This window comes from Mustela lutreola, chromosome 10 (assembly GCF_030435805.1).
Source record: "Mustela lutreola isolate mMusLut2 chromosome 10, mMusLut2.pri, whole genome shotgun sequence".
NCBI lineage: Eukaryota > Metazoa > Chordata > Mammalia > Carnivora > Mustelidae > Mustela > Mustela lutreola.
In genome coordinates, this window is record NC_081299.1 from 472,997 (window position 1) to 493,555 (window position 20,559).

General features: G+C 59.6%; 2 protein-coding genes and 1 long non-coding RNA gene across 4 annotated transcripts; all 3 read right to left on the reverse strand.

The window, feature by feature from the left end:
* Positions 1–1,225: 1,225 nt before the first annotated feature.
* MXRA8 (matrix remodeling associated 8) lies at positions 1,226–5,730 on the reverse strand. Of its 2 annotated transcripts, XM_059136255.1 has the most exons (10): positions 5,591–5,730; positions 4,288–4,311; positions 3,867–4,172; positions 3,661–3,762; positions 3,100–3,570; positions 2,761–2,919; positions 2,572–2,611; positions 2,403–2,479; positions 2,209–2,289; positions 1,226–2,049 (listed from the first exon to the last, which is right to left on the reverse strand). In XM_059136255.1, exons 1-10 carry the CDS (start codon positions 5,637–5,639, stop codon positions 2,024–2,026), a joined length of 1,335 nt encoding a protein of 444 aa, XP_058992238.1. In that variant the 5' UTR covers positions 5,640–5,730; the 3' UTR covers positions 1,226–2,023. The 2 variants fall into 2 exon arrangements, with proteins under 2 accessions (XP_058992238.1, XP_058992239.1); XM_059136256.1 differs by lacking the exon at positions 4,288–4,311 and having other exon boundaries at positions 5,591–5,700.
* A 4,311-nt stretch (positions 5,731–10,041) lies between these two features.
* On the reverse strand, positions 10,042–17,789 carry LOC131808825 (uncharacterized). The gene is made up of 2 exons (XR_009344967.1): positions 14,232–17,789; positions 10,042–11,890 (listed from the first exon to the last, which is right to left on the reverse strand). It is a non-coding gene; the product is annotated as an uncharacterized LOC131808825 (long non-coding RNA).
* A 1,175-nt stretch (positions 17,790–18,964) lies between these two features.
* Positions 18,965–20,479, reverse strand: AURKAIP1 (aurora kinase A interacting protein 1). Its single transcript, XM_059134968.1, has 4 exons — positions 20,320–20,479; positions 20,006–20,094; positions 19,288–19,733; positions 18,965–19,132 (listed from the first exon to the last, which is right to left on the reverse strand). Exons 2-4 carry the CDS (start codon positions 20,055–20,057, stop codon positions 19,031–19,033), a joined length of 600 nt encoding a protein of 199 aa, XP_058990951.1. The 5' UTR covers positions 20,058–20,094; positions 20,320–20,479; the 3' UTR covers positions 18,965–19,030.
* Between the last annotated feature and the right edge of the window lie 80 nt (positions 20,480–20,559).

Here is a 20,559-nt window from a genome sequence, read left to right on the forward strand (position 1 = left end):
TTTTTTTTTTTTTAATTAATTTATTTATTTGACAGAGATCACAAGCAGGCAGAGAGAGAGGAGGAAGAAGGCTCCCCGCTGAGCAGAGAGCCCGACGCGGGGCTCGATCCCAGGACCTCGGGATCATGACCTGAGCAAAAGGCAGAGGCTCAACCCACTGAGCCACCCAGGTGCCCCTCCCTCGGTACCTTTTAAAAATGACCACTCAGAACTGAGCCTACAAAAAAAATCAGTGATCACCTTATAAGTAGTAGGTGTGTGCCGTCCTGCTGTCTCTCCTGATCCAGGATGCAGGACTGCCCTTCTGAAGCCTTGCTCAGCACAGCCCCGTTCTGGGATCTGTGACTACTCTTTTTTTTTTTTTTTTAAGATTTTATTTATTTATGTATTTGACAGAGAGAAAGGTCACGAGTAGGCAGAGCGGCAGGCAGAGAGGCTGACAGAGGGAGAGGCAGAGAGAGAGTTGGGAAGCAGGCTCCCTTTTGAGCAGAGAGCCTGATGCGGGGCTCGATCCCAGGACCCTGAGACCATGACCTGAGCTGAATGTAGAGGCTTTAACCCACTGAGCCACCCAGGCGCCCCTCTGTGACTAATCTTGTGACTTTCCTTCCTTCATGTCCTGAAACTCTGCCTTCCTCACAGCGGCCCTGGGGTTTTCACTTCCCCAGAGTGGGAGCTTAGATGCCAGGTTACCTGCTGACCCTGTGTGGCTGGCTTGTGCCCCCTGATTCTGCCAGACAATTCAGCCAGACATTACCCGCAGTCTCAACACCCCACCTCCAGGTTCTAGCGTGGGGTGACAGACATCCTTTCCCACTTCCTGCTGCCCTGGGAGAGTTTTGGGGGGTTGAGGTCAGGGCTGGGGAAGCGACTGGCTGCCTCCTCCCGCAGCCCCCTCCCGGCCTTCACCAGAGTCCTGCTTCCTTTTGTCCTTATATATCCAAGCCCATTCTGCTGCTCAGAGGGCTGTCCTCTGAGCATGTCCAGGCCCCCCTTCTCCTCGTCCAAATAAGCCCTCAGAAGAGAATCTGGAACTCCTTTACAACCCAACCAGGAACAGTGACGGGGGATTGGACCCAATGTCGCTCTTCCCAGGATACCTGGACTCAGACCTCCCACTCAAAGAAATGGGTGGGGAAGGAAAGCGTCTTGAGGTTCCCAAGGCCCAGACTCCGCCTCCCAGTTCATGAAGTGGGAGCCACAGAGGCATACCTGGGGCCAAGTCTAAAAATCACGTGGTCTTTATTGTGATGGTGGCCATTTCCCAGGAGGAGCAAATGTGGGGTGTTGGGTGTGGCAGCACAAACCGCTCTAGAACCGTCTTTACTCCTCCCCTGTCCTCAGCCAAAACAGAACCCAAATGAGGTCCCAGCCCCAGATGCCAGCCCAAGGAGGGGCTGCTGGGGTGGGGGAGGGAGTCAGAGTCAAAAGTCACGTGGAGCCCAGTGACTGTCAAGGCACTTGCTGGAAACAAAGCTGGAATAGGGTGGGAGGCAGAGAAGCTCCAGGGCAGGCCCAGGTAGCCCAACACAGAGCAGAGGGGAATTAGCCTGGGGCCTGGAGTGTGCAATCCTCAGGTCCCAGCTGTAGGATCCCCCTAGAAAGGGGCCAGGGTGCTAGCCCTGAGGTTGACCTGAGCTCCAGCCCATAGCGGCAGGAGCCAGGAGAGCCTGAAGGATTGGTGAACATCAGTGGGGTCAGGGCTGTGCCTGGGGTGGGGGGTGGGGCAGGACCACCAGGGAGTGTGGGAGCCAGCAGGCACCTGCTGAGGGCTGGCGAAGAGGCCACCGCAGCTCAGCAGAATCCCAGAGAGCCCGCTGCTGCCGGTGACGATTAGGACGACTCCCAGGAGAGGGGCTGGAGGCCGGCTTGCTCTGTACCAGTCCAGGCCAAGTTCCAGGACAGCGGGACCAGCCGCTGGAAGGGGGTCGAGTGAGCCGCATGAGGGTCAGGAGGTCATCCTCCAAGATGGACAGACAGGAGCTGGCGGGGCTGCTGGCCCAGCCAGGAGCCCGGGATCACCTTACTTGCAGTACTCCTTTCTGAAGTCTGGAAGCCAAGGGAACAGGTGGGTGTCTGCCCTCTGCCCCTCTGTCACAGGGGTAAACACAAGGCAGACATCTAGCAGGACTGCCCAGGGACTCCTCCTCCTGGAGCTAGTGAGTGTGGACCCGGTGAGGCATGAGCCCAGCCCTCCTAGTCGCTCACCTCTGTCCAAGTCAATGTTCTTTGTGGGAAGTGCGCTGCGGCCCAGCTCAGCCCTCTCCTTCAGGATGTTGTTTTTGTAATCTGGTGCAGGAAGAGGGCAGGGTGAGGCCCCCGGTCCCCAGAGATGTGCCTTCCCTACCTAGCTCAGGCCTGGGAGCTGCCGTCTGCACCTGGGTTCTGGGGCCCTCCCTCACCTAGCTGGGTGTCCTCACTCCTGTAAAGAGCCTGGTCTCTGGTGGCCACAGCCAACTCTGCCATGTTCACATCCTTCCTGGAGGCGGAGAGGGTGGTAGGCAGTTAGATCAGGGCAGGATGGGGGGGGGGGGGTCCTGGTCCCCAGGAGAGCCTGGAGGGGACACTCACCCCTTTGACTTCCCAGATTTCTTGTCCGTGTATTCGTACCCTGGGGAGGAAGACTCATGTTGGGGGCAGTGTCACCCCCTCCCCAGCTCCCTCAGCCCGGAGGAACCCTCCCATCCCAGAGCACTCGCCCCAGGCCCCACCCCCAACTGCGGGGGGGCCCCCACCCTGCGGATCGGCGCCCCAGCTCACCCCCGCGGCGGCGCTGGCGGGCGGCCAGGACGACGGTGATAAGCAGCAGGATGAACAGAAGCAGGGTGGCCAGCACGTAGCCCAGCTGCTGGAAGAAGTGCGCCCGGCCCTCGGGGACTATGACGTTGATGACACTGCGGCCGCGCGCCAGGGTGGGATCTGCACGGGTCGTGCGGGGCGGTGTCAGGGAGTGCGCCGCAGACCCACCGAGCATGCACCCAGCCGCCCCCGCTGCTGCAGGGGACTCGGGAAGGGATGCAGGGCCGGGGCCCCAGGGGCCCTCCCCTCGGCCAACACCCAGGGCCCCGTGGCGGGGCGGGGGGGAGGGGGCCGCGGCACCTGGGCCAGGGGCGCCGCTGTGGCTGGAGCCGTTGCCCGGCGAGTCCCGCGGGGGCGGCCCGGCGACGGGCTCGGTGACTCTCAGGTGGAAGGTGCGACGCTCGTGCAGGCCGCAGTAGTGATGGTGCAGGTGGCAGGAGTAAGTGCCCTCGTCGGCGGGCTCCAGCGGGTCGATGCGCAGCGAGAAGTCGCCGCGCGCGAAGGCGTCCGCCCCCACCGCCACGCGGTCGCGCAGGAAGGGCGGCCCGTAGGCGCGGCGCTCCCCCGACGCGTAGAGGTCCAGCAGGCGGTCGGCGCGGTCGTGCGGCACCCCGGGCGGCTGGCGGTCCCAGTGCACCACCTGCTGCGCCTCCTCCAGGTGCCGGTCAGTCCACACGTGCGCGCGGTTCACGCAGGTGAGCAGCGCGGGCGCGCCGCGCTCCACCACCAGCACCTCCTTCTCGCCGTCCCAGTGCGCGCCGGCCTCCCGGGCTGCGGGTGCGGGCGGGTCAGCGCGGGCGGGCGGGGAGGGAGCCCGCAGGGGCGCGTCCCGGGGCGGGGCGCAGTGGGGAGCACACTCACGGTTGTCCGTGACCTCGAGGCGGACGGCCAGGCTCTCGTACAGGTGGCAGTAATGGTGGTGCAGGTTACAGGTGTACAACCCCGCGTCGGCCTCGTCCACCGCTACCGGTCGGCAGAAAGCCCCGCGGTGAAGGGCGCGGCCGGCCCGCGCCCCCGCGGCCCCCGCGGCCCCCGCGGGCCCCCGCCGCGGCGCCCAGGCCCCTTACCGCGGATGAGCAGCGAGAAGTTGCCGTCGTGAAAGGCGGAGAGCGGCAGCAGGAGGCGGCCGCGGTCGCGCGGCTCGTACACGCGCTGCTCGCCCGCCGAGTACATGTCCACGAGCCTGCGGGCCGGGCCGCCGTCCGGGCGGCCGCTGAGGTCCCAGTGGACCACGCGCTGGCGGTCGTGCAGCCGGTCCTGGGTCCACACCATTCTCGGGCTCTGGCAGCGCAGCACGGCCAGGGCGCCCGCTGCCCAGCTCACTGTGGACTCGGACACCACGGAGCTGGCGCCTGGCGCGGGCCCTGAGGGCACTGGTGGGGAGGAGGGGTCACTGGGGGAGGGTAGGACCCGAGGGGAAGGGGTAGGATGGGTCTGGCAAGACAGGAGGGTTAGTGTTGTGGTTTCCAGGGGAGGGCAGTCACTAACCTGAGGACAGAAGGACAGCAGAGCCTGGAAAAAGCAGAGAATCGCACTGGGGAGGGGATGACCTGACCCTTTGCACCCAGGTCACCCACCCAGCCCCAGACCCCCCACTTGGCTGCCCAGGTTCAGCCTGGGCAGACCTTGCTGAGGTGGGTGTTAATGATACCCTTTTTTTTTTTTTTAAGTAGGTTTTATTTATTAGAGAGCATACAAGTGTGCGTGAGCACATAGGGGGAAGGGGGGAGGGAGAGGGAGAAGCAGTCTTCCCCTTGAGCAGGGAGCCCAAGGCAGGGTTTGATCCCAGGACCCTGAGATCGTGACCTGAGCCAAACGCAGAGGCTTAACCAGCTGAGTCCCCCAGGATGACAGGTGGGGACAAAGTCAGAGAAGCCAGGCAGACAAGATGGGGGAGGGGGTTCCTTTAACCTCCCATGGCGTGGGCACAGTCCCCACAGCCCCACCTAACCCTCACAGCCACCCGCCTAGACTGTGGGACAGCTCTTGCCCTTTTGGGGGTGAGTGGTAGAGCCAGCTCTGGAGTGTGCCTGTCACCATCGCAGCAGCGAGGCCACCAGAGCACCAAAGCATGATGCTCAAGGCTGTTTCGGGGGCTTCTGCACATTCGTGTCCAATGAGGTACATGCACCTGCCAAGGACCCTGCCACCCCGCCCTCAAGACTCCTCAGACGGCTGGGCAGCCTGCCCCACATCCAGTTCTCAGGGCCGGAGCCCCCCAGCCGTCCTGAAGGACAGAGGTCTAAAGCAGGAGTGCTGGACTGTCCACACCCCACAGGCAAGTTCCTGCTCCAGAGATGGGCTGAGCGCCCAGGACCAGGAGGAATGTGCCGGGTCAGCAGGCCAGCCCAGGAGGCGGGCTCAGGAGCCAAGGGGGTGACTAGAACAGACGCCGCGAGCCCCACCATTCCCAGGCCCCCTATATCCCCCAACCCACTCCTCTTCTGACCACAGGAACAAGTGCAGACCTGAGGGGTTTTCTGGAAGAGTGGGGTGGGGGAGGGACCCCAGTGAGAGGCACCTCCCTGCCCTTCTTGGCCCTCTGGCTCCCGTGGAAGTGGAATCCGTTTGAGAGGAAGTTCTGGTGGAGATTTCACATAAAACCTCGCCCCTCCTGGGTCCTGGGGGCCCCTTATCCTGGTGAGCTGCCACCCTGAGCACCCCCACCACAGACCCAGCCCCTTCCCGGCAGTGGGAGCGCCCCACTCCTCCGCACTCAAGCTCAGACTGGCAGCTTTGCCCAGAACACAGACTCCCGAAGACTCCGGACCCCCACCCATCCCGCACTCACTCTGCAGAAGCACAAGTTCCCAGATCATAACCTGAGGCCGCAGCTCCATGGCGCCCGCCTGGCTGGACTGCCTCGCTTTGTCTCACTTTTCTGTTCCAACTCTCCAGAAAAACAGCCCAGCCCCCTCCCCCTCCTTAGCCCCCACCATGACATCACGGAGCCCTGGGCGGGGTCAACAGTCTGCAGACCGCCCCCTCTGGCTCCTGCTGGTCCCTAGTCCTCCCCGAACCTTTGGCTGGCCTCGTGAGGAGGGGTGGGAACACAGGGCCCTGCGTCCAACGAAGTGAGGGCAAATCAGAGTGGAGACCCTGTCCCTCCTCTGGCCCAGGTACCGGAGAAGGAGAAGGGGACAGTTGCCCAGCCCTGGAAGAGGCAGGAGGGTTGAGTGCTTGGTCCCAGATGCTGTGGTGGTGGCGGTGACATGAGGCCAATTGGGGCTGCTGCAGGGCGGGGCTCTGAGGCGCACATCCTCTCCCGTGCACCTCTGTCAGGGGAACCGGCCCAGGGTGCTCCCCTGTGTGGACAGCATGGGCAGGTCCTCCCTTCTGTGCACCTTGTGGAGCCCAAGATGTCCCTCCTAGCAAAAAGGCATCTGGGGACTGGTACCCCCAAGGAGCCCAGGGTGCCAGACCTACCCTCTTTCCCTCTTCCCCTCAGCCTCCTCCGAAATGCGGAAATGAAAAGTCACACCCACCCTGGGTGGGGAGCAGGCTGGAGGCTCCCCTAGGACAGGATGATGGACTCTGCGGCCCAGTGGCACTTTTACCGCCCGGACGGTGGTGACGCTGAGCACGGAGGGGCAGCGTTGACCAGGCCCTGCCCCCGGCCTGGACCTCCATCTGCCCACCATTAAGGAGGGGGCTTGGGGTCCCTGAAACCAAACCCTGGCTAGGAAGCTCCCGGTCCAGGGTGGAGTGGGAAAGGCGGGTATGGGAGCCTCCCCCACAGAAGGTACAAATTTGAGCTCTGGGAAAACTTACAGAGTCACATAAACAAATGCAAAATAGCAGATCACACACTGTTCCAAACCCACTCTTTCTAGTTAAGCAAACCTCAAAAAGAAAAAAAAGAAAAAGAAAAAAATCCAAACAACCACTAAAACCCACAGTGCATGTTTTAGACTATCCATTTGCACAGAATTATGGTCACAGGCCCCAGTCCCTGGTGGGCAGGGGTGTCACCCTGGAACCTTGTTCTGGTCCCCACTTCCTCAGACAAGCAGCGACTCCAGTTCAGCTGGACTGTCCAGCTTCACCAAGGTGGGGGGACTCAGTGCTACAGCAGAGGGAATGAAATTCTGAGGATGTGAGGAGCCCCTCGACAATAGACCTATTTCCTCAGCAAGACTCAGGCCCTGGAGGTTGGAGCCCTTCTTCAAACTGGAATCAGAGCTGGTCCTGGTCCCAGCACTTCCCTGGGCCTTTCATTCTGGAAAAACAAGCCCCGCCTGGCCTTGAGGCCTGGCCTCTCCTCCTGTTTGTTTAACTGGTTTCTATTAGCCGGTGACCTCCCTTCTCTGCGTCCGCCCCTGTCTCTCCATCTCTGTCCTCTGTTCCTGCCTCTGTCTGCTGGGCAGTGGCTCCCCATGGAGGGCATATGTCCAGGCCATGCTGGAGGGAGGCAGAAATGGCCCAGCGCCGGCCCCTCTGTCTGCAAGGGGCCCCCGGTCAGCTCCCAGCCCGGAGCCCGGCGCCTGGGGGGGTCCTCCCTCTCCCAGCAGGGTCCCTGGCCTCGAGCCCTGTGGGGCATTCCCAGCAGAAACTAAGCCCTCACCTGGGCCCCAATGTGTAAGTCTGAGGGGACCACCACTGTGGAGAAGCGGACCCCCAGGCACCTCTGGGAGAGAAAGGACAGAGGCAGTGCAGAGCTCCGACCCCCGCTTCCCTCGCCGGCTCTGCCCGAGGCCAGCAAAACCCCCACTCGCCACAGTTATTAGCCACGGGTGAGAGTGGCGCCCGGCGGGCCTCCTGCCCCTGTCCAGGTGCCCGTGGGTGGCTCATTTCCCCGTCTCGCCTGGCACCTCCCCTCCTCGAGAGGGGCACGCACCAGGACAAAGCTACTGACGTCAACAGTTGCACCCGGAGCTCTAGCCAAGGCCCCTGCCAGACCAGAACCCTGTACCCACCTCCCCTCTTCTAAGGAGGTGTGACTGGCCGAGGCAGGGGTCAGCCAGCCCTACTGAGAATCAGGTACTGGCTCCCGCTGCCGGGGACTCGGACATTCCAGGCAGCCAGGCTCGCTGGGAGGAGAAACCACAGGCATTCCGAGCCGCCACGACACAGCCAGACAGAGACACGTGCTCACACCCACTGTCCTGTCACTCGGCAAATATGTGCTGAGCGCCTACTGTGTGCCAGGGAGCCAGCAGCTGTTGGAGGGAGGCAGACAGACGGCTAAGATGGTTTTCATGCGTGGGAGAAGTGCCATCAGGAGACGAAAACAGGGCAGCTGTCCCTCCACGGGACGGACTGGGACGGCCTCCAGGTGACTGTCCAGGCCTGTGCGGGGGGAGCTGCCTCCTGGGTGGGAGAGCAGAGCTGGGTGCTCGGGGAGCGCCGGGCGGCGGCCATCTGGCCCGTATGCTGAGTGAGCAAGTCAGGCTCAGAGGGTCTCAGTGAGGAGGATGTGATCTGGGGATGTGGGGATGTGCGGTGGCTTAGTGCGCCAAGGGTTTCCGCGAACAAACGGGAACACAGTCCTCCGGGCACACGAGGGGGCACACCCCGTGTCCTCCCCTTCAGTCCTCCCCTCAGGAGCCAAAACAATGCCGGAAGAGCCCTGGCGCTTAAAACAACAACAAAAAAAAAACCCAAAAAAACGGCATCTGGGTGGCTCAGTCGGTTAAGTGTCCAACTAGATTTCGGCTCAGGTCATGGTCTCAGGGTGGAGGGCTCCCTGCTCAGTGGCGAGTCTGCCTGAGATTCTCTCTCCCTCTGCCCCCCCACAACCTCGTGTCCTTGATCTCTCTAAAAAAGAATCTTAAAAAGATGAACGAAAGGGACACCTGGGGGCTCAGTCAGTTAAGTGTCTGCCTTCAGCTTGGGTCCTGATCCCCGGATGCTGAAACCGAGTCCCTGATTGGGCTCCTTGCTCAGCGGGGAGCCTGCCTCTCCTTCTGCCCCTCCCTCTGCTCATGCTTGTGCACACACACACTCTCCCTCTCTCTGACAAGTAAATAAATAAATACAACCTTAAAAAAAAAAAAAAAGAAGAGGGGCGCCTGGGTGGCTCAGTGGGTTAAGCCTCTGCCTTCGGCTCAGGTCATGATCCCAGGGTCCTGGGATCGAGTCCTGCACCGGGCTCTCTGCTCAGCAGGGAGCCTGCTTCCTCCTCTCTCTCTCTCTGCCTGCTTGTGATCTCTGTCTGTCAAATAAATAAATAAATAAATCTTTAAAAAAAAGAGAGAGAAGAAGAATATGAAAATAATAGAGACATTGTATCATGAACCAGCCAATCTTTCCTTTTTTTAAAATTTTTTTTAATTTTTAGATTTCATTAATTTGACAGACAGAGATCACAAGTGGGCAGAGAGAGGAGGAAGCAGGCTTCCTGCGGAGCAGAGAGCCGGGGCTCGATCCCAGGACCCTGAGGCCATGACCTGAACTGAAGGCAGAGGCTTTAACCCACTGAGCCACCCAGGCGCCCCCCCCCCCCACTTTTAAAAGATTTTATTTGTTTGACAGAGAGAGTGAGAGAGCATAAGCAGGGGGAGCAGCAGTGGGAGAGGGAGAAGCAGCCTCCCCGCGGAGCAGGGAGCCTGATGTGGGGCTTGATCCCAGGGCCCCAGGATCATGGCCTGAGACGAAGCCTGAGGCTTCTGCGCCTGACCCACCAGGTGCCCTGTGCGTGTGATTCCTTCGAGCATCTCGGCTTTACAGTGGGCATGGAGTTGAGCTCTCCCGGGAGGGAGGCTGCACGAGGACCGGGTGCTCCCATGAGATGGGCTGGGCCAGCTGGGTCAGCAGTGCCACAACACACTGTCCCTCGCCCGCCTCAAAGGGTTGACCCGGCCACTGTAACCTTCCCCCAGGGCTCTCAACAGGGAAACCAGCACCCTGCCCCCCTATAGTGAGCCCCGGCCCGTGCAGCCTGGAGTGTCCCCATCACCTCACGTGCCCAGCACTCCTACTGGGACTCTCACTCACTCTACCTCATCATGTGGATCTTGGGCTAAGCTGAATGCTCCCAGGCCGCCTGCTTGGAGATGGGTGGGGTCCGCCCGAGACCCACAGGGAGACCCCACGGAGGCTGAGCCTGGGTGAGGGAGAGGCTCTTCCTGACTCAAGCAGGAAGCAACTGGTCTCCCTCTATCATTGCTGACACTCCGGCTCAGTTTAACCGCAGCGTCCACCTCTCCGCGAACCGGCGTCCGGGCTCCGGGTACTTTAGTTCATCTACATGCCCAACATGCATGTCACCGCACCTTTACCCGCCAAATGAGACAGGATCTGAAAAAACCAACGTTTTTATATAGTGAGCACTAGCTCTGTCGTCTGTCTTTGGGAATTTCAGTATCTCTAAAAATTACCCACTATTTCCTGTAGCCTTTGCTCCAGAACAAACCACCTCGAAAGGAACTGGCTGTACAACGACAAGCTGGGGTGAGGCGTGAGCACGGAAGCCGTTCTGTACCGGATCGTCCTGGTGGGTGGGTGGCCCCGTGCGCTTACCAAGATTCAAGGCAGAGCACAGCTCGGTGGGAGCCTCAATGCACACAGAGTTGTAAAAAAGCTAGTTTAGGAAGTTGGGAGAATCGGAGTGAATCAGAATTCGAAGAAATGAACTTGTGTAGAGGGTGGCGAAATGCTGACCCAGGTCGCTTCGGGGATGAGAACAGTTTGCAAGGACGCGGAATTGTGCGCGGCCTCCTCGCTGGCTCGCGGGCCGCAGGCTCTGGTCTATCGACTCCGGCGTGCGCCAGCATCAACCAGCTCCGCAGGTGGGCGGCCGCGTGTCTCACTACTCGGAGTGAAGCAAGGAGAGGCAGCTAGAATGACCTGTGTGGTCACGGGTGGCAGCTGGGGACACCAGCAGCAGCTTGTGTTCAGGATGGTGTAGATGCCGGCGCACACCAGCGCGGGAGAGCACGCGCACCAGCATCTTCTAGCTCTGTCGTCCGGGAAGCCACAGGCTCACCGGCACCCAGACCCTCGTTTCTGAGACCGGCGTCCGACAAAAGGAACCAGGGCACCTTGGAGAAGCGGCTGGTCTTAGGACTGGCAGAAGAGACCGGCACCACCGTCTGAAGAACCCGCGGTGCCGGGGGGAGGCAGTGCTGGAAACTGACGGGAGAGTGATGTGACGGGCCGAAGAGCCACGGGGCCAAGCAGCGGCCTCCAGGGACAGTCAGCACAGGTGCTGTGGATCGTGACCCAACAGAAGTAAGCATCACGGTTCCATACCGATTAAATGAAGCAGGAGAGTCACCGATCATGGTCAGAGAGAGCAGAATTGCGGAGGGCAGCGCCCCAACCCCCACTGCAGGGCAGATCGCACCTGTGTCCGTGACCTTTCACCGCTCGGGACTCCGTGGGTCAGGAATTCTGCCAGGACAGCTCGTCTGTGTCCCACACGGCGGTGGTGGCGGCTAGGACGGCTCAGCGGGGGCTGGGATCCAGCCGGCTTCACTTTGGCGCCTGGGCCTCAGAGTGGCTATCAGGTGGGTCCTGTCTCCCCGGGGCCCTCCCTCTCTGTCCGCTGCCCCCCCCCAATCCACATGGCCCTTTCTCTCCCCACTGGCACCCTCTGTCCACGTGACCCACTCCCTCTCTGTCCACGGGCCTCTTCCCTCTGCACAACCTGCTGGTATTCAGGAGTCTAGCCCAAGCTCCCTTCCACTGGTGGAAGCTGCCAGGCCCCTCACACCGAGGCTTGGCAGCCTTCCACTACACTCAGTGGGTCAGAGCAGACCCAGCCTTCAAGCGGAGGGGAGGTCGACCCCAGCGTTCAACAGGAGCAGCAGCGAAGTCACACTGCCAAGCAGCGTGTGCCTGGGAAGGGGAGGTAATGACGGTGCCTTCAGAGAGCACGTGCCGCGGGAGCTGACAGGTAAGTGACAGGATGAAATGTGAGTAACTCGGAGCACTGGGGTTTACAGGAAGAGAGAGCCGATACTTGATAGAGTTAAACATACGTGTGTGCGTTTACACGACCTTAACTATTTTTTTGAAAAATAACTTGCCTGGGGCACCTGGGTGGTTCATTCAGTTAAGCCTCTGACTCTTGATTTCAGCTCAGGTCACGATCCCAGGATCGTGAGTTCAAGCCCCATGTCAGTCCTCATGCTGGATACACAGACAACTTAAAAAAAAAAAAAAGAGGGGCGCCTGGGTGGCTCAGTGGGTTAAAGCCTCTGCCTTCGGCTCGGGTCATGATCTCAGAGTCCTGGGATCGAGCCCCGCATCGGGCTCTCTGCTCAGCAGGGAGCCTGCTTCCCCCTCTGTCTCTGCCTGCCTCTCTGCCTACTTGTGATCTCTGCCTGTCAAATAAATAAATAAAATCTTTAAAAATAAATAAATAAATAAAAGAGAGAGAGAGCAAGAAAAATAACTTACCTGATCTGCAAAACCAGACCAGGAAATCTAGTAAAGTTGAAATGAACTTTGCATCATCAGTAAATAACTCAATTTTTCCAGAAGTTATAACTTCCTATTATCTTATACCCACATAATTTTTTTTAAGGATTTTATTTATTTATTTGACAGGCAGAGATCACAAGGAGGCAGAAAGGCAGGCAGAGGTGGAGGGGGAAGCAGGCTCCCTGCTGAGCAGAGAGCCCGATGTGGGGCTCGATCCCAGGTCCCTGAGATCATGACCTGAGCCGAAGGCAGAGGCTTCACCCACTGAGCCACCCAGGCACCCGTCCACATAGTTGTTTTAAATCAAAATTATAAAACCAGTCTAATTTGTCCAAGGGTTGACCTTGATTAAAAAAATGACCTGAGGGACACCTGCTCAGTGGGGGTCTGCTCCTCCCTCCCCCTGCTGCTCCCCTGCTTATGCTCTCTGACAAAATCTTAAAAAAAAAAAAGTATGATCTGAACTTTTTCCCAATAGAAATTGTTAAACCCACATTTTCCAGCCTCACATTAAAACAATGTTGAATTAATGTTCCCATGAAGGCAAGTCTTCTTGGTGTCCTTCGCTCCCCGTATGAATTCACAGCTCTTTGCTTCTTATGCAACAATCAACCGTTATCTCCCATTTTTTTGGTGAGGGGGATGCGGTTGTGTTCTTTGTTTTTATTTTTAAGCTGTGGATTCCGCAAGAAAATGACCTTTCTTAAAGGGTGAACTTTCTTAAGGGATTAGAAACTCAATTTCTTTCTCCCCCACCCACTTTGGAACTGTCATGTCCTCTATATTAAATCTAGCAAGCATGTATTAGCCTACTTAAGCATCAAACTTCAGAGACTTTATAATCGTATACATTTTGGGTTCCCACTAAGATGGAAAATTATACTAGTATGCTCATAAAATGTTTCTGGTCATACAATCAAGAATCTAATCGGTGTTAGGAGTGCTAGGTGCCTTGACACCTCTCGATCCGCCGCGGAGAGTCTTTTCCGCGGGGCCCTGGCCCCCGGACCCATGCACAGCAGCCTCCCATGCCGTCTGGTGCAGAAGGATACACTGGCCCCTGGCGCCTCCTGCCACGGACCCGGCCTTGCGGCTCCAGATTAAATAGAGCACAGGACGTACTTATAATGAAAATTACTTATTGCATATCCGAAATTCCAGCTGAATGAGGGGGCCTGTATTTTTATTCCTGAAGCTGCTAGCTGTGCCTGGAACCAGCCATGTCTCTGAAGCGTCCTGGGTCCCATGAGAAGTGGAAAGGAGCTTCGAGACCCCTTCTGGGCCTTGGCCAGTCCTCGTAAGTAGACAACCACGTTCTATCATGGCAAAGCCAGTAACATGGAGACCAGAGACCAGAGTCAACAAGCAGGAAGAACCACCTCAGAAGCAGACACTAGACGGAGCCAAGGAGGCAGCGAGCCTGCGAGAGCATCATTAACATCCTCACAGTGGAGGGCACCAGTTGGGGACACAGGGCAAGTGCTGTTAAAAATACCCCACATACCCCCAAACAAAAAGTCTCTTAGGAATTAAAAACGGCAGAGCAGATTTTTTTTTTTAACTTCATTAAATGGGACGCCTGGGTGGCTCAGTGGGTTAAGCCTCTCCCATCGGCTCAGGTCGTGATCTCAGGGTCCCAGGATCAAGCGCCACATCGGGCTCTCTGCTCAGCGCGGAGCCTGCTTCCCCCTCCCTCTCTGCCTACTTGTGATCTCTGTCAAATAAATAAAATCTTAAAAATAAATACATACATACATACATACATACATACCAGAAGAATCGTCTAAGAGAGCTTAAACTGCCTCTGGGAAAAGTGGGGTGGTTCTCTTACCCAAGCACCACTGAACTACTGACCTAGTTAGGCACACACAGGCATAACTTCTATTAAAATAATTTTTTAAATCAAGTTCTGAAGCCAGCCAGACTTGTAGCTGAATCATGAATGCCTCTTGGGCACGTGACGGCAGGCAACGTCCCCTCTGCGGGCTGACCACAGACAGGCTGGGCAATGACACTGCTCCTGCAGGAGCCCAGCACACCTTTCGTGCCTGGAATCCACTCACTTGTGGTGGCCAGCCCTCGTGTGGCCCTCTCGACCCGGGGCGTCCCTCCTCGGGAAAACGTATTCCCCGAGGGCCGCTGGATGGCTCAGGCAGTGGAGCATCTGACTCTCGGCTTCGGCTTGGGTCCTTCCTCCGGATCGTGGGATCGGTCTCCTTGAGATGCTTTCCTTCTGCCCCTGGCTCAGCAATAAACAAACAGATATAGTTTATTTATAAATAAACAAACAAATAAATAATGAATAAATAAATGTAGCAATATTTATTGCAATAAATAAATATAGTTTTTCTTCTTTTTTTTCCCCCTAAAAAGAAACTATCCTCCATGGAAAGAAGGGAAAAGACTGCGCAAGAGCGGACCGTGGCGACCCAGAAACCGGACCCAGCGGGTGCGGCCTGGGGCAGCCCAGATAGGGGCCACCGGGAGAATCATTTGAGAAATTGGACCAAACTGTGACTTTTTAAATTCTGTCAGCAAGTCTGGGGCTGGATTTTGATACATCAATAAACAAACATGCAGAAGAAAACAGGAAAACCAACAGTTGTCTGAGAAAGGACGGCCACGGAAGCCCCCCCGTGACAGACCCCAAGCTTTGCAGAACTTCACGTGGAGCTACAATCTTACCTGGCTAGCACGTTAAAAAAAAAATAATAATAAAATAAAATAAATACAAAGTAATGAAACGATTGGACCAAAATGAATGGGCTCCTCTTGGTGGCCAGGAGGGGCCCGGAGCACCCAGCACCACCCCCCACAACAGTCTGAGCCCAGAGGACCCTGTGCTTACCTGACCCACCTCTGGGAGAACAGGCGTGAGAGGGACAGGAAACCCCAGCTCTGCTCAGCAGGAGGACGCTGGGCAGGATCAGTCTCCTCCTGGACCAGACTGTCCACACCAGCGTGAGGCCAACTCAGGGCAGGCAATGTTGGGCACAGAGGGCACTCCTCCCACGTGCAGTCGGAGCTGAACCCTGCGTTCCCGAATTGCCTGGGACAAGTGTGCTCCACAATTTTACACTCTACAAGATGCCATTAATGCCACCTGGTCACCCAGCTCAACCCTGGCGTCAGCCACGTTTTGGAGGTTCTCCAGGAGTTGGCCCAAGCTTGTGCCTGGCCTGAGGTCTCCCTGCACCTTGGCCTCAGGGAGTCCTGCCAGCCCTGCTGTTGCCCACCACGCCCCCCACTCCCCACGGGTCACCTGGGAATGTTCAGTGCTTCCCACCCCCGTGCAACCAGGAGTGTTTGTCAGCACACGCAGACACACACAGGCCATCCCACATCCTACAGAGAATCCCCAGCCTTCAGACGCTGTTCAGACGGCCCCCCGACCCCCTGAAAGCATCCAAGTCTGGGCCTGGATTCTAGTCCCTGCCTTAACTCAGCTGTCGTGTGACCCAACGTCCTGGATCGGTTTCCTCCACCAAATGGCCCTGTGAGGCTGAGGTCAGCAGGGGACAGCATCCGACAGGTACATGGGCCGGCCTCTAGGTGCCCCACCAGGTGGCAGGGGTTGTCACCTGCCGGCCCCCACCGTGAGGCTAACTCCAGACCCAGCTCTGGACTCCTCAGCCCTATCCCAGAGGCCATAGCTCAAGAGCCCTTCAGGGGTTTTTCCCACAACTCAGCCCTAGACAGGATGGTTCCCTCCCGCCCCTGCCCACCCAGGTTCCAGCAACCTTTCTCTGTGAGCTCAGCTGGCCACCGCCAGGCCCGGCAAGCAGGCCTCCTTCTGCAGCCTCTGTCCCACTCAGGCTGTCACCCACCCCAGCCTGCATACTGCTTGGACGGCAGGGAGCGCGCGGCCGTTCATGGCCCAGGGCCCCTGCAGGTGATCCGCCTTAAGTAGGCCACAGTCAGCCCCTCTCAGGGCCCAGCGCCCGGCCTCAGCACCCTCCACTGCCTGGCCCCTTCACGGCCCCACTGTGTAGTCAGGAACACCCGGAAGATACTGGCTGGCACGGAGCGGCAGAGGAACAGGCATGGGGGTTGAGTTCAGAGATGCCTCCACACCAGGCCCAGGAATCAAAGCCCTCAGCAAGTGCCCAAGAACACCCCCAATAGCTCTGGCCCCGGCTGGGGTCTCCTCTGGCCGGCACCCCAGCCCTACACAATGCCAGGGGGAGCCTCTGCCACACCCCTCCTGCCCCTGCCGTTTCCCCCGTGGCGGGTGTGGGGCCCGCAGGGAGAAGAGGCTGCACATCCCACAGGCTGGGGGGCAGGGCAGAGGCCTCATATGGAAGAGGGAAGTTTCTTATAGCCTGGGAGGAACTGCAGAGATAAAAATAAAGCACCAAAATTGCCTCCTGAAGTCGTGGTTGGGGCACGAATACACCCAAGCCACAGGCAGGACAAGATCTGCACAAGGGCAGCCCAGGCAGTGGCAGGGGCGGGGGCGTTGGGCAGGATCAGGACCTGACCCCATGGGAGCAGTGACGTCTGGAGCAGAGGTCTCAGCCGTGGCACCACTGATGTCTGAGAGACGTCAGACTTTCAGGGTCGGCTGCCCTGTGCATTACAGGGCATTTGCAGCCGTCCTGCCACACTCTTCCCACTATTGTCAGCAGGACCCCAACTGAGACAACCAGAAATCTCTCCAGACGTGGCCAGGTGCCGTACCTCAGGGGACCCCCCACCAGGTGGCAGAAGTTGGAGCAAGGGCTGTGTGGTGCCCTGTGGGCAGACAACTCCAGGAGCGTGGCTCTGTGGCTTCCCGCACAAGCCGGCCGCTCTCACCTCCTGGAGTCCCCAGCCGGCCACGCTCAGCTCGGGGCAGAGCCTCGTCTCCAGATGGAAGATCAACTTAGCATCCGGACGCTCCTCTCACCCACGGGGGGAAGGGCGGAGGGTGCCACAGGGCGGCCACTGCGACAGGGCTGGGAGCAGTCACGGGTACCCCGCAGCCGTGGGCACTGGCCAAGGGCGCCACCGGCAGACGGAGGCCCTGCTGAGAGGCCAGGCGGGGTGAGGCCACACTTGGTCCTAACAGGTCACGGTCCTCTCCACCCCAGAAGGCTCCATCACTGGGCCCTGACACCTCTGCCCCCGCCCTGCAACCCCCAGATAGGGAAACCGAGACCCAGGAAGGGTGCCTGGGCTGGCAGGATGCTGACCCCAGGGGCTGCTGGGAGCCCAACTGCTGACCCCTGGCAGCCGCATGAAGGAGGCGGCCTGCTCCCTCAACGGCGTCAGGTCACATCACCCTCCTCCGCCACACCCAGCACGTGCACGGGCTGTGTCCCCTGACCAACAGGGACTCAGACCCACCCAGCAGTTAGAAGCCTGGTAACCAGGGCATCTGGGTGGCTCAGAGGGTTAAGCCTCTGCCTTCGGCTCAGGTCATGATCTCAGGGTCCTGGAATCGAGCCCCGCCTCGGGCTCTCTGCTCAGCGGAGAGCCTGCTTTCCTCTCTCTGTCTCTGCCAAATAAATAAATAAGATCTTAAAAAAGAAAAAAAAAAAAGAAGCCTGCTAACCTAAATGGCTGGCTGCCATGCACGGGGCAGGGGCCTGCCCAGCACCCTAAAAGAATGTGGGGTGAGCAGCACAACTAAGAAACTGCAGGGAGGGGGTGCCTGGGTGGCTCAGTGGGTTAAGCCGCTGCCTTCAGCTCAGGTCATGATCTCAGGGTCCTGGGATCGAGTCCCGCATCGGGCTCTCTGCTCTGCGGGGAGCCTGCTTCCTCCTCTCCCTCTCTCTGCCTGCCTGTCTGCCTGCTTGTGATCTCTGTCTGTCAAATAAATAAATAAAATCTTTAAAAAAAAAAAAAAAAAAAAAAAAAAAAAAAAAAAAAAGAAACTGCAGGGAAACCCCTGCTCCTCCCCACGATCTGCCTGATGTGCACAGAACCCAACCCCCATTCCCAGACACCTCTCTATGACGAGGCGAGACTGCCCACAGCCCCATGAGAAGTGGTGCAGCCCTAAAGGGGTTGTAAGGGATCAAGCGAGAACAGCAGCGTCCGAAGAGCCTCTAGCGGCCCGCCCAGGAGAGACGCACCGCTTCTCCTGGCCTCTAAGTGCGCCCTCAGGGAGCCAGGCAGAGCCTGAGAAGAGCCTCATGCAGGGCCTCTGGCCTAGCTCCCCTGCCGGCAGTCCGGCCCTCGCCCAGCCTGGATGCGGTGGTCCACGGGCTCACGCTGTCTCCAGCTCCACCAACAGCACCACTTTCTCAGCCGCCCCCAACCCCGCCAGAGCACACCCTCCCAGACATCCCTTCCCAATCAGCCCCCATTCAGGGTCTCATGAGGCAGCAGAGGCCAAGGGAGACCAGGGGTCCCCAGCCCTAGTGGAGCAGGACAGCTCGGAGAGCCACTGGAGGTCTGGGGGGACTGCAGGGTCCCATCCATCATCTCTGGGGGCAGAGCCTGCCCCCCAGTCTTCCCCATGAGGTCCTCCCTCTCCCCTCCCAACTTAATCACACTCCCAACTCCGTCTGGGCACCCCCTAACCCCCCAGCACTGGCCTTTGGTACTTCTGCCCCCAGCGTGTTAAGAGTCTGCCTCCCGCAGTAGAATACAAGTGCGTAGAGAGCAGGACTGGGCCTTTGTCTGCAGCTAAATAGGGAGACTGTCACTCCTGCTCCTTGGCACCAGGACAAGGGCCCTCTTGGGGAAGAGACCCCAATCTGCACCCTGGGACTCTTGTGCCTCCGAGAAAACCAGAGGCTGGCACCCGCATCAATCCCAAGATCGCTCCCGCTAGGTAGCAGAGGGACCAGGTCCCCCAGGGAACAGCTAAGTTCCTGAACATTTATTAGTGGGTCATCAGCAGCAACAAGGTGGGGACAGAGCAGCACCAGACTCATTTGCTCTTCAGGTAGATCTTGGGGGTCTGCCAGCCTGCAGGGGCCTCCTTCAGGCCCGCCTTCAGCCAGATGCGCCTCAGGTCTCTCTCGAACTTGATCTGCAAGGGAGGGACCAGCGCTGGGTCTGAGGCAGGGTCAGGCGCGCTCCGCCGCCTCCCCCACCCTGGGCTGAGAGACCCGCACCCCACACTGACCTGCTTCCGCTCCGCCGCCTCGCCCACCCTGGGCTGAGAGACCTGCACCCCACACTGACCTGCTTCCGTTTCAGGCGTCCTTCCCGCACCTTCCGCCGCAGGAACCGGGTCCTCTTGACCAGCTTGCGGTACTTGTGATGATTCATCTTCCGCCTGCGAATCTTCAGCACGTTCTTGCACTGCATCCCGGGGGCATCGGAGACCTCCTCCATCCCCTGCTCGGTCCCTTCCCCCACTGGGCTGGGTGGACACTCATAGAGCAGGGATGGAGCCACCGGCCCTGGGGCCCGGGCCGCTAGTGTGGGCAGGAGGTAGTGCGCGGTCAGCCAGCTCTCCAGAGGACTGACAGACATCTTCCTGGGGACCAGCATCTCCTCAAGCTCCAGCCGGAGCCCCTTGCCGGGGACGGAGGCAACTCCTCTTGGCGCTGGGGGCTGGGTGCTGTAGCAAGGCCTGCAGGCGCGCCCGCCTGGCACCCCCGACACAGGCCAGGGCCCACCGCAACCTGCAGGAAGCAAGACGGTACAGGCAGCAGCCACGCAAGGAGGCTCGAGCGCGGCCAGTCCTGCCTCGGGGACTGGGCAGCAGAGCCGTGTCCCCGCCGGAATTCAGGCTGATGTTCTCAGGCCCGGACTTTCCCTTTGTGCTCCTTGGACGTTCGCGAGGAGTTTGCGCGGCCAGGCCGCTGCCTCCAGCCGGTGAGGCCCGGCCAGCAGCGGGCCGCTGGGACTCACCTCACAGTCTGCCCGGCCGCCTTGCCCCCACGGGGCCTCTTACCTGCCCGAGGAGCAGCCCTCAGCAGCCGAGAAGTCAGGCGCACCAGGAGCATGGTCCGTGGGTGGTGGCGGCCCCGGTGGTCCGCGTGGCTGGAACACAGGCGCGCGGGGGTCACGCGGGAGTGGCCGGGGTCGCGTGCAGCAGCCCCGGGAGCGCAGGACTCCCGCAGCCCGTCCCCCTCGTCCCCCTCGTCCCACCCCGGCAGGCCGCAGGGGGCGGTTCCCGTCGGGCCCCAGCCTCCCCCGGCCGCCGTGCCCCCGCAGCCGCGGCCCCGCCGACCCTCCCCAGACCTGAACCCGGGGCCTGAAACTGACCGCTCCGCCGCCCAGTGCAGGCACTTCCGGCCCGTCCCCAAACCGGCCCCCGGTCCCGCGTGCGGCCGTCCGGCGCGACCCACTCCCGGCGCCCCCTGGCGCCCTCCCGGTGTCCGACTGCGTGTCGGCGCTGGAGCCGCCGGCCCCGGAAAGCAGCCGTTTCCGGCCGGAGGAGCGGCCCGCCCCGCCCACAGCCCTAGGCTCGGCCTCTCCCGCGAGGCGGCCAGAGAACTACAATTC

Excerpts from the sequence above, each read along its gene's own strand:
- MXRA8 (XM_059136255.1), bottom strand. The coding sequence starts at position 5,639 with ATGGAGCTGCGGCCTCAGGTTATGATCTGGGAACTTGTGCTTCTGCAG. Across the intron at positions 4,312-5,590 it reads GGAACTTGTGCTTCTGCAGA|GCTCTGCTGTCCTTCTGTCC; the intron begins GTGAGTGCGGGA and ends TGCTTTTTCCAG. Across the intron at positions 2,290-2,402 it reads GAGTGAGGACACCCAGCTAG|ATTACAAAAACAACATCCTG; the intron begins GTGAGGGAGGGC and ends TTCCTGCACCAG.
- AURKAIP1 (XM_059134968.1), bottom strand. The coding sequence starts at position 20,057 with ATGCTCCTGGTGCGCCTGACTTCTCGGCTGCTGAGGGCTGCTCCTCGG. Across the intron at positions 19,734-20,005 it reads GAGGGCTGCTCCTCGGGCAG|GTTGCGGTGGGCCCTGGCCT; the intron begins GTAAGAGGCCCC and ends TGCTTCCTGCAG. Across the intron at positions 19,133-19,287 it reads GACGCCTGAAACGGAAGCAG|ATCAAGTTCGAGAGAGACCT; the intron begins GTCAGTGTGGGG and ends CCTCCCTTGCAG.